The sequence below is a fragment of the Centroberyx affinis genome, unplaced genomic scaffold (assembly GCF_046629955.1).
Source record: "Centroberyx affinis isolate AG114_WGS23_722 - 3 ecotype Tasmania unplaced genomic scaffold, CSIRO-AGI_Caff_v1 ptg001863l_1, whole genome shotgun sequence".
Lineage (NCBI taxonomy): Eukaryota > Metazoa > Chordata > Actinopteri > Beryciformes > Berycidae > Centroberyx > Centroberyx affinis.
Genome location: NW_027280240.1, coordinates 100,173 through 112,250, shown reverse-complemented (window position 1 = coordinate 112,250; position 12,078 = coordinate 100,173). Strand labels below are relative to the sequence as shown.

The 12,078-nt window shown below is 41.7% G+C and overlaps 1 protein-coding gene across 2 annotated transcripts in view; it reads right to left on the bottom strand.

The window, feature by feature from the left end:
• Positions 1-12,078, bottom strand: part of LOC139653077 (transcription factor SOX-6-like) — a 142,414-nt gene that overhangs the window by 54,518 nt on the left and 75,818 nt on the right. For both annotated transcript variants that reach the window (XM_071530034.1, XM_071530035.1), the window contains 2 exons: positions 2,532-2,704; positions 782-850 (listed from right to left, as the gene is read on the bottom strand). In XM_071530034.1, the coding sequence (XP_071386135.1) occupies positions 782-850; positions 2,532-2,704 (242 nt within the window). The remainder of the gene's footprint in view (positions 1-781; positions 851-2,531; positions 2,705-12,078) is intronic.

The window sequence follows — 12,078 nt, the reverse complement described above, 5'->3', positions numbered from 1 at the left end:
GGCCATGTCCAACAACACACTGCCTGGGTGGTCCTTCACCTCAACACTCTGTACTGTACCACACAAGACACACACACACTCATGCACACACACTCACACATGCACATTCACACATGCACACACACACACACACACAGCTTTGTAAGTACATAAATTAAAACCTAGAGCACCATCTAAATGTATGCCAGTAGAAATTATTAGTATTTACAACTAAAAAAACAAAAACAAAAAAACAATGCCAGCCATACACTATAATGGCAATAAGTTTGACTAGCTGCTGTGCTGTGTGAAAGCATGCCACGTAGCTCTTCTGGGACAGGCTCGTTTCAGAGGCATTTACCAGCCTCTTTCATGTCCCCCACCTCCAGGCTCTTCTCCATCAACAGGACTCATTAGCTGTTGTTACTTTCCCCTTTTTTCGTCTTTGTTCATTAAGATGTGCTAATTATTCTCCTCCATATTTTAAAGCCCTCCCAATTACCAACAGGCAATTAACATTTGATGAGAGTGATGAATGTAAGAGAGTGACACAAAAATTAAAATAAAGATACCAAGCCAAGTCGCATGAAAGGTAAAAATGAGAAAAAGATGGGAAGAAAAGTCTTTCTCGCAGAAGGTAGAACTGATTTAATGTAATCTTTTACTTGAATATACATTTGGCTCATGATGACAGTTGTGCACCAATTAGAATGAAGGGGGAGAAATGCAGTAATGAGGAGTGAGAATGTGAGAGGTGTAAGATACTAAGTGTTAGAAGGACAACAGAAACAAATTCACTGACCTGGATCTGCTGCTGGAGGAGGTTGATTTTGTGCTGCTGCTGCAGAAGCTGCTGCTGTTGTCTTGCAATCTGGTTGCAAACAGAAGTAAAGTCAAGAAATTAATTTATTCCTGTTCACACTGCATAGTATGCTAAGACCTGTCCAAGCCAATTACACTGTAAAGACAGTAGCAGATTACAGGGGGAGACTAACATTATATTACTCTCTTCGCTTTTTTACAAAATATGTTCCATAGACTTCTAGCCAAACCGCTGCAAAATCAAACAAAACTCTACACAGTTTCAACTTTCTAAATGACGAACCATACTGTCACAATCAGTGGTAAAGCAGTTATGGAGGATAAATTATATACAGAGGACAGATTAACATGGTTATGATGGAGATAACCGGTGAAGGCAGGGTATGCGTGACGGGGGTCTGTCGGAGCGCTCCGTCTGATCCCGACCCCCCTGAGCAGCACAGTGACGAACAGCCATCCCGCCATCCACCCCATCCCAGCAGTCCCTCTATCTACATGCGCACTTCATTGAGCATGACAACCTAGTTTTAAGTGTCATTTAATTTTCATTTTTAAATATAATTACAAAGTGTTCACTGTAAGATATCGGTCGTCTGCAAATGTGTCAGGATTAATTTGTGCTGGCTTCCTCACGAGTGTCAACAGTTAATTACTGTGTTGTATCTTGATGGCTTGATGACATTCTAGCTCTCAGCGGGCTCTTTCTCTCTCTCTCTCTCTCTCTCTCTCCCTCTCTCTCTGCCTGTCTCATTTTATTCGTATTCGTCCGTTTTAAAATATGACCAAATAATAAAATATGTTATATCACTATTCATTTATATCTGTATATCTACAAAGCCTACAGAGTTGAGTGTAGTTTGCAAATGAACACCATTGATTGAAAAAGAAATCAATACTGTTAATGTATTATTAGTGTACTATGACCAAATGCATCACTCCAAGGTATATGGTCCATCTCTTCATTTAACACAGGAAGGTCTGAGCGTGTGCTGGGAAAACTCTGAGTGAACTCCTCGCTGATAATTGACTCATAGCCATTAGGGTGGCTGGTGATAATAAAAGTGTCGCCCGTGTGGATAGTTTGCGTCCTTATTTCTTCCCAGACATTAACACACTTCATGGCCTCTGCTAATTTGCTGATTTGTACAATATGGCTCATTGGCCTGATTTGTGCTGCAAATCTAATGCCAGGCTTGTTCTAATAGGAGACGATTTATAAGATATAGAGGACTTCCGTGTTTAATATAACGTTTAATTCACACATTCATACATTTGTTAGTACAAGTCATAATAACATTTTTCCTACCACACAGCATAAATGTGGGCGAGCGAGCATGACTTGAAATATCCAAGCTAATATAGAATATAACATCTCTTAAATGTAATATTATTCCAAATTCCGACAGAGGAATAATATTTTATTGGCACATTTCATCCATGAAATTTAATATGAAATAGAGGGTTAAGTGACAATCTGTGACAAATGTATTTAAAGGGGTTTATTATAGAGAGGGTAGGGGACATAAAGTAAACAAAGTTAAATGGACAAAGAGGGAGAGAATCCCATAGAGTACAAAAGAAAGGAAGAAAGAAAGAAAGAAAGAAAGAGAGAAAGGTGAGGGGAATATGGAGAGAGCAAGAAGGAGAGAGAGAGAACAGAGATGACCTGGGGTAAAAAAAAAAAAAAAGGAGACACTGACAACGTGAGAAAGAAAGCAGTGAGCAGTTACCTGCTCCTGTTGCTGACGAGCTAACTCCATTTGCTGCCTCTGTTTCTCCATCTGTGAGGCAGCAAGCTTCTTCTGTTCATCGTGGGCGGCCAGAAGCTGCTCTCGCAGGCTGATCAGCTGGGTGATCATTGTGGAAAGCTGGTGTTCCTTTTCTGCCAGGCTCTCTGGAGTACCTAGAGAGAGAGAGGGAGAGAGAGAGAAGAGAGAGAGAGAGGAAGGGAGAGAGAGATGTCAGTTGAGAGTAGGACAGACACAAGATGGAGAGACTGAGTCACAAACAAATAGATACAGGTATGTGTAGTGCAGAGAGAGAGGGAGAGAGAGAGAGTATGCAAATGGTATTATAGGGACCATGACAAAAAAGCCGGGGTGTGGACTTTTGTAAGAATGGCCTTGGTCATTGTATAATCCTTAGTATAGAAAACTGAATGTACTGCAGGCACAGATCACAATATTGCGCTATTGTATTGTACACAAAATACAGTACAAAGAAAGCCAGACTGTCAGCAACCAACTGCAGTGACGTTATTAGAAGTGTTAAGGTCACAGCCTGGAGTTGTCTATTTTACTGTAGCTGGTGCTCACAGCTTTCAGTGTGAGAGTGAGAAAGGGAAGGAATTGTTCCCGGCAAATACACAAAGAGCTGCGGGGAGCTGTCAGGCTGAGGTGGCAGCTTATGTCAGACTATCAGGGGTGAATACAAAGAAAGTGTTGGGGCTCGCAGTGTGTTTGCAGTGAGCTAAAAGTTATACAAGTTTTCTTTATAAAGCAATTCCAGTAACACTCCTTGCGGCCATCAGCCACTGGACTTCTGCTGAAAGGGCGCACACCTACCACTTTCTGCACAGCAAGATATTTGGTACGCACTTAAAAATCAACAATTAAATTAAAAGATTTGTACAGCATCGACAATGCTTATATTTGCTCTGTGTTGTTAGTAATTGTTCTGTCAATTCTAGTCATCATGTATGCATACTTGAAAAAGAATGGCAATGCCAGACCAAGGGACCTGAATGCAGACCACTAGGTTTACCTCTCTCCCTACAGTCACATGTCCTCACTCTGTGTGATGGAGAGAGCAGCTCCACTGCACTGCTCTCTCCCTCCTCCTAATCAATGCTAAGTGATCCTCCCATTGACTTACACAGCCAACATAATTGCCAGTGAGAGGCTAGACAGTAACTCACTCTCCTCCCACTGCACTCCTGTGTGACAAGCTGATCTGGGAGAACATACAAAAAAAGAGATGAGAAAACTGACAGAGGAGAGAGGGGGGGGGGGGGGGGGGGGGGGGGAACAGAGGGAGAAAAGGATAAAAGGATAGAGAGCCAGATAACAGTACAGTAAAGTCTGGCCTGGGGCCAGTGGGAGCTGAATTCTTTCCTGGGTGTCTTCCTCTCTCCTCTGGCCACATCTGTCTTGAGTTTCTCCCAGAGCTCCCAGGGGCCCTCTCCACTCAAACTATTTTAATTTGACTAAACACCTGATTTATTTTATCTCTCCGATGAGGAAGGCCGTTTGTCTTAATAGGGCCTGTCAACCTCCAGAACCCATTCAGGGCAATTTACTGGCAGGCTTGTCTGAACCTCGGCTCGCCTCGCTCTGCCTCCGCTGCCTGCTGCAATGGAAGAGAGCTGCAATTCTCCATTTATCCTCCTAACGAAAAAAAAGCACCTAAAAGCAGCTATTCATTGGGCTTGCGTGCGGTTTCCAAGGGCTGAATTGACTTCTTATTCACCCGACTACACTTGTTGTGAATGGCTTATCTGTAAAATTGATACATTCAACACCAATTTTATTAACCTTTGGCTGTGTCCATGAAGGAGCTGCATTTTACAGGTCACCAGAAAGATCAGTCAGTCGCAGTCACAATCACAGATCACCGCTATCAATACAGTAGTGGGAAGGGAGGAAGAAGGGAGGGAAGAAAGAAAGAAAGGAAGAAAGGAAGAAAGGAAGAAAAGAAGAGAGAAACAAAGTAAGAAAGAAAGAAAAGAGGGATGAGGATAGAAACTAAGGAGAATCAAGATACTAGAAGATATCCTGGTAGGGTGAAGATAAGGTGTCATCGGGGCCCCAGGGTGGCATAGACGCCCTCGAACAGGGACCCAAACATCTGGACTCAATGATGGCCTCTCAGCCTCCCTGCTTACACATGTCCGATGGCCACTCACTAGTTTAGGGGTGAATGTCAATACTGTAATAAATGGCAAAAATAAACAATAGTACACTATATACGTGGCGCGTGTTTGTGTGCGTGTGTGTGTGTCTGCTTACATACAGCAGCAGATTGGTGCTCTGGGTCCACAGAGGGATCCAGTGGGCTAGTCTGGGGGCCGTGTGTGGGGAGTGCAGGCCGGCCCGAACACTAAGAGAATACTAACAGAGGGCCCATTGTTTTGATGTTGGGCTGTATTGTGGGAAGCCCAGACTGCCCCCCCCCCCCCCACACTGAGAAAATGGCAAGTTGGTCCTTCCCTCTTTACTTTCTCATCTTTAATCTTTCACACTTGTTTTGTCTTTAACCCTCCTTACCCCAAATCCACCCCACCACCACCACATTTCGAGAGATCTCAAAATCGGCGTCAATGTATTGTATTCAAGACATATTCTGATTCATGGCTACGCTGAAAACGAACATTTAAATACAGCTTTAGACAATCAGTTAAACATAAAAACATGGTAGGAGATTCTCATTTTTTAAGAGCTGACCAGAGATCTGCTGGGCATCCTTAGTAGAAAATCAGACACATATGTTTTTTGTTGGCTGGTTCAGTGTAAAAATCTCTTTCTTCCTGCTCTAAATTATGGATCAGCTTTAAAATGCAGATAAAACTTTTATTGGGCGGTGCAGAAGAGGAGAGCCGCGGTCTGTCTCTGACCAGCCTGCTGACAAAAGAGGCCGTTTCCTGCATATTGCATGGCTCTTAACAGCGGTGGGGCCGGGGTCTGCCCGTTAACGTGTCTCCTCATATCGTGCTTCCGACGGCAGACAGACAGCCCAGAGATGCCTGGGTGCTACATAAACCCCAGCAGCCTGCCCAGATCTAACATGTTGTGACATCCCCTGTTGATGGAGAGAGGCTCAGTAGGACAATAGTAGACCGACACAGGAGCCTGTTAGGCCCAGAAGGTCCCAGGAGTGAGCGGTCAAGCTGGGTTGGCACTTTCTTGTTTTCTTCTCAGGCCATGTTAACTGCAGAAATGCTAGATTGACACATGGGACGGGGGAGACGAGGAAGCTATGTTGTTCAGTTTCAGTCCATTCAGAATTCACCTTTTGAGATTCCTGCCTCTTTTAAACGTCACAAAGTAGGGCAGAAAACATCAACGGGTGACTAAATAAATGATAAGAGGAAAACAAGCAGAGCCATGGTTGCTTGGGGAGGGATGGGGGTATTTGAGCCTTGGGGTCTTTGGATAAAAGGCACTTTGTAGGGGTGCGATTTGTTCTGTCCAATACCCACATCTCCCTCTCTCTTGGCTCCCTCCTCTCTGCTCTAATCAAGCAGTCTCTAATTTGGGTTCCAAGTCCAGTACCGGGGAAAAAGAAGGAGGCTTGTTACTTTGAAGAGTCCCGAGTGAATAACACAGATAAAAGATTCAGGCACAAAAAAAAGAAGAAAAGAGAGGGAGGGCGAGGGTGAAAAGGGGGGAAATCACAAGGCACCCTATTCTCTTCCCTTCCTTTGGTTAGGACAGCTGAGCCATTATGACCAGATCTGAATGACTTTTTTAGCGCCAGAACACTGGAATTTCTTTGTCTCTCTATCAGTCAGCTATTGTGGATGCTTCCATATGCTGCAAGCCCATCCTAAGTAAATTAAGACTTGTCTAAATGCTACGATTGTGCCGGGCCATATCCGCACACAGACCGCACATAGCTTGAATGCCTTGCGTGCTGAAGCTCTCTCTCTCTCTCCCTCTCTCCCTCTCTTAATGTGTGTGTGTGTATGTAGGCATGAGTGTGTACAGATGTGTGTTGTGTGCTGCTCCAAATGATAAAAGGTACATGCCCCTGACTGAATGCACTTGTGTGTTCAGTGCAGCGCGGGATTTAGAACGCTAATGTGAACTCTGTCCATTCTTCCTCTGAAAAACACAAAAAAGGCAATTTAATAACTGCTAATGGCATCTATTGCTGCTTTCTTTAGTTTTCAAACAGAAGAATTTTTCAGGCCACAGACCTTTCTCCCAAACCATAATATTGCTTCAACGAAAGCATGACACTTGAGTCAGTCTTGACACCAAATTCACTTTTATAATATTGAATATGACTAAAAGATTTCATCCCCATAGCCTAAATAATCTGTTACATTGAGCAGCTGACTGGCAGCAAACCAAGTTTAAGGGGGAAAAAAGAATAACAAAAGCTAGTTTTATGGGATCCCTTTGCTTCAAACTAGTATATACACTTGTTCAGCAATGCTATGGGGCCATATGTGTTTCCAGTAATATGGCGTTAAAGTGTCTCCATGTCCCACAACCAAGACAATATGAGCAACAGCTGTTTTACCTGGCTTGCTGCCCCTGCCATGATATAAAAGCTGTTAATCTTGCCAATAAAACACCATTAACAAGCATGAGCAAGGACTCACTAGCACATGTCATCCACTGGCAGCTCTGACTCTCAGTCCTTAAGCCTTCCTATATGGCATGAACTTATAGGCTACTTCAAATTGAGAGATTGCCCATCCACCTGCTAAAAAAGATTCTGTCAAGATTTTAAAACCACTTATTCTGTGCTTGAGACTCTTAAAAGCAATTTACTGTTCGCATATGCTGATGGTAGTATACTACTATTATTATCATTATATATAAGATGTATATATGTGTGTGTGTGTGTGTGTGTGTGTGTGTGTGTGCATGTGTACATATTTGTGCACAGCAGATGCAGTTTTAAAAGTCACTATTACAGAAACAAAATGCTTTAAATGGTTCTGCGAAAATATTTTTCAAGAAATATTCTGATTGACACATGGAGAGGTTATTAATAAAAGCACACTTCATCTACTATGGGTCTGCTGTTCATGCTGAACACTGATGGAGACTAATATTTTGATGATAGAGGAAGCATCACTCTTCAGTATAATTATGCTAATGTGAAAGCTCCAGCACTTCACTGTCTATCCATGACATTGGACAAGGTACTTCATCAAAGCCAAGATAGAGGCTCGACCTGAACATATAACTCCACAGGGAATGGCAGTCACACTGAAATTCTAACTGAAGTAAAGAAAAAAAAAACTCAATACGTGAACTTTAGTTTCTGTTCTTTCAGTAGATGAGTATGTCGTTCTTTGACTATATAATACACTGCGACAAAACATGTCTTGACACCATGGAGGACAGTGTGGGCATGGAAGACAGTATATAGCAAAGATCACCACAAAGTACATTTCCAATTCCTCCATTCATCTCTCATGGCCTTTATGATGATGGGTTTGACCCCTGTGCCCTATAAAATATAAACAAACACCAGACAACGTTAGTTATGTTACCATAACTCCAGATTCTATGAGTATTTCAAGGTCTCACACATACCAAAAGCTTAAAGCCTGAGAGAGAATGATCAAAGAAAAAGCTTATAGTCTGCAAACCTTGGGAGGAAATAAAGAGTTAGATGTTGTATTTTATTCTTTTTGCAGAACATTTATTCACTGGTCTAACCTATACAGTTGATAATTAAAGCAGTATCTACTTGTTTTGTTGGACTCAAAAATGTGCCAAAGGGATCAACATTTTTCAGACTGTTGGGTGTATCAATGGTGTTTTCTCTGGGGTTAATCCAGATGATCAGAGCTGGACTTTAATGGCCAAAAGCAGGTAGCAAGAACAGCTGAGACTGGTGCCTGTATTCAGAAAGTGTATCAGAACAAGATGGCTGATCACAGACCAGCATAAGTCATCAAGACTTTAGTAACATGATTAAAAAAGTAGTTTTTGATCCTCTGCCAAAGAGCACCTTCTTGTTTGGTACAGCTGATAGTTTCAAGAAGCTCTCCAGTTAAGTTAGTAGGGTCATTGGACCTAACCAGAGATCATGAATACTCTTATTTTTGGCTTTATAAATATAACCTCAAAGCTCTACATAGGATAGGAGCTAGAACTTAACATGGCAGGAGAACACCTTGAGCTCAAGATGAAGATGTGAAGCTCAAGACAGAGAGGAACAGCTGGAGTTGTGGAAAAGCAAGCGAGCTGTGGCTATGAAAGGTCTGTAGAGCGAAATCACCCTGACATGTACTAACCTAGGCCAGCCGGGGCAGCCCGTGCTTCAGCAGCGTTACGTGGCTGTGAAGACACAATTTGCTTTGCAGCGGGAAAGCTGATGAATATTTCAGGGGAGTACCCTTCTAGAAAGGAGAAAGGTGTGTCTTTGTCAAAAATAAAGCTTGGCAAATGCTTTATATACTCTTTAAATCAAAATAGGATAGATACGTGTGTATGCATAAAATGTATTATGCAAATCTAAAAGTCATTAGTAAAACACGGCATTAAAACCATTAAAATATAATACAAAATAAATCATAAAATAGAGAAAACTCTCTCTCTCTGTCTCACACACATACACACACACACACACACACAAGCACACACGAGCACAAAGCTGCTCCTCTCTTCCTTTCTACTGCCATTGCCACAAGCTAAATTCCTCAATTCATTAGAGGAGAAAAACACACAGTCCAACACTCTCATACATTCATCTGGCAAATGTGGCCTGAAGAATAATGATTTACTGTGGCTCATATTTCACCTGAGTGCACAGGGCAAACAGTTGACTGAAGTGTTGGGGAGAAAACGCTAACTGAGGCACTTTTGACTGGAGCAACTGGACAGATACAGTTTTGTGTTTGTTTGTGTGTGTGTGTGTGTGTGTGTGTGTGTCTGTCAGAGAGCTCCCTCCTCCTAATCAAACAATTTCGCAAACATGCTTCCAAACTCCCCAAACACTCTCCAAAAAATGTAATACTGAATTAGTCAAACATTTCAGTCAAACTAAATAACTAAATATTCATGTAATTAAAATATTCTTATTCTATCTATCTATCTATCTATCTATCTATCTATCTATCGATTTTATAATATACTTGTAATATGCATAACATAAATACAGTATGTATAGTATGTATATAATGTAAAGGCATCTATATATAAATATAGATTCCTTTAATATGCATTCTACTATATGTATTTCATGTCTTTAAACCTAAACAACTCTGTGTCACTGGGTAGAATACATACAGATATTGTGCTGTGTATCTCCAGTGCCATCCACTCCCCACTTTATTGAAGCCATTATGAATAAAGCTAAATTTTAAATTGAATAATCATGTTTTGAAGCAAACCCAGATGGCTGAACAATATGGGCTCTGTGTTCACACAGTAGACTCCTTTCTGTCTGTGCGGGGGGAAAGCCAGCCCAGGTAGGGCCAGCATCAAATCAGTCTCAGCTGCCGCCCTGCCCTGCCCCGCGCTCTCCTCCTAAAGAGCTTCCACTTATCTGCCTGCCACAGGACCGTCTGTGTGCAGCCTACCACTGTCATGTAGACACCATTCTCAAATTGATTATCAGACTGCAAGAGACCCAATTTTTGTGCTTCAGAATTCAAGCTACCATTTCAACGCAAATGTACAATGTTAAGCCTCATTTTTTTTTTTTTTTTTTTACAAATTCCAAGAGAATGAATACAGTTTGTGTTCCAATTTAGCGACTACATATTTTCCTTCAGTTTGAGTAAATGCTTGAGCCTTTTTTTTTTCTTCACCCACGGGGGGCCAGGACACACTGGCCCTCTACAGGGAAACTTAAACAGCTCTGTTGAGTGTGAAGCTCATGAGAGGCACGGCACAGAGCAAGCTTATTTTCCAAATGACACTATATCATTATTAATCACGTGAGGTACAATTATCAAAACCAATAATATATATAAAAAATATCATAGTGTCATTATGAATGTACAGTCACCTTCAGGATTAGAAGCATTTTAAAACATATTATATATATGATGTGTGAAATACGGAAGCACAGCATTTTTTCAGACAAAGATCTCTTTGAGGGACATAATTAAAAATGTCAAGTCTAAGTCTAAAATCTCTCCCCCTGTCTCTCTCTCTCTCTCTCTCTCTCTCTCTCTCATACGCCTCCTTCCACCTTACCGTCTATTATCTGCTACTTTCTGTGGTTTGGAGCCCTGCCAGCCGGCCTGCCTTTCTTGCTCTGTGGTTTTGTTCAGGAGATTTCATCTCCCTCCTCACCGTTCCTCCAGATTGACAGCTAAGCTCAGGTATGAAAACAAACAGTTACCTCTGGAATCGGCTGGTGAAAAGAAATCCGCCACTAATGCTCCTTCTCAAACCCTCCTTCTTGCCTGCCCATGCTGATGCTAAGCCCTAACAGCATACAAGAAAAGGCAGATGAAGATTTGAAATCATTAACCCTTAATAACCCCGTTCTCCATGTCTCACTTAAGCACGCCGCGTATACTGGATTATGGTGCTTGTTTCTACTGCCTCCAGAAAAAAAGTCTTCACCTCAGATTCACCGCATTTCATAACACATGACAATACGTTATAATTATGGATGTGTCATCTCTAAGAGGTAAATGGTTGGTTGGGTTAGCAGACCTTGAAAAGCAAATCTCCGATGCTGTTGATACCATTGTTTTGTTTACTGTACTTGCGTGTTCACCACAAGAGGATAAAGTACTCTGGGCATGTTTGAACACAATTGCAGTAAAAGAATGTCTTTCCCTTCATGGGTAAAAGCCCCAGGTCAAATTCTGCTATACCTATTGTTTTTCTTTTCTGAGAGAGAGAGAGAGAGAGAGAGAGAGAGACAATGATATTTCCTCACCCAGTCTGAACCAGCCAGATTCCACCACTTGCCTCTGCAATAACACAGTTACGTGTCTTGAAAGGTTTCCAAAGTAGTGGGTGCAAAATATATTTTCAGATAGTTCCGATTTTATGCCACTGATACGGACATACTGTATAAGATAACTGGAAAAAGTCAATCGCTTAAAAACAAAATTTCACTTTTTACTTATCTGTTTCAGGTAACCAAGAGTAGGTTTTTTTTTCCGCTTTTGTTTTGATGGAACAATTTCACAAGGTAGCCTACAAGGTACACAATATAATTGGTTGTGCATTCAGCGACCGATGAGTATAGAATGTGCAAGGCCGCTCTACCAGTAGGTAGCCTTTATCTGCATGTCAGCCTTTATCCTCTACTTTCTTTCATTCATTTAAACCTACAGGCATGTTTGCCCTTTGTACTGATTTTAACCTAACAATTAATGGAACCTCTGATTCATCATAACACTTTAGATCTTAATCATAAGGTGTTTTCTGCTTGGTACCTTTGTTTGTGTTTTAATTAGGCGGACCTTGTGCATCTCCAACCCTGGGCTTCTTTTTAATTGCCCGTATTTACATCAGGCAGACATCAAACGCAGAGAGAGAGACATTTGTAAGGGGGAGCACAAAGCAGCCCTTTGAAATGTCTACAGTCATATGAAATGGCATGCTAATTAAAAATCTAAGG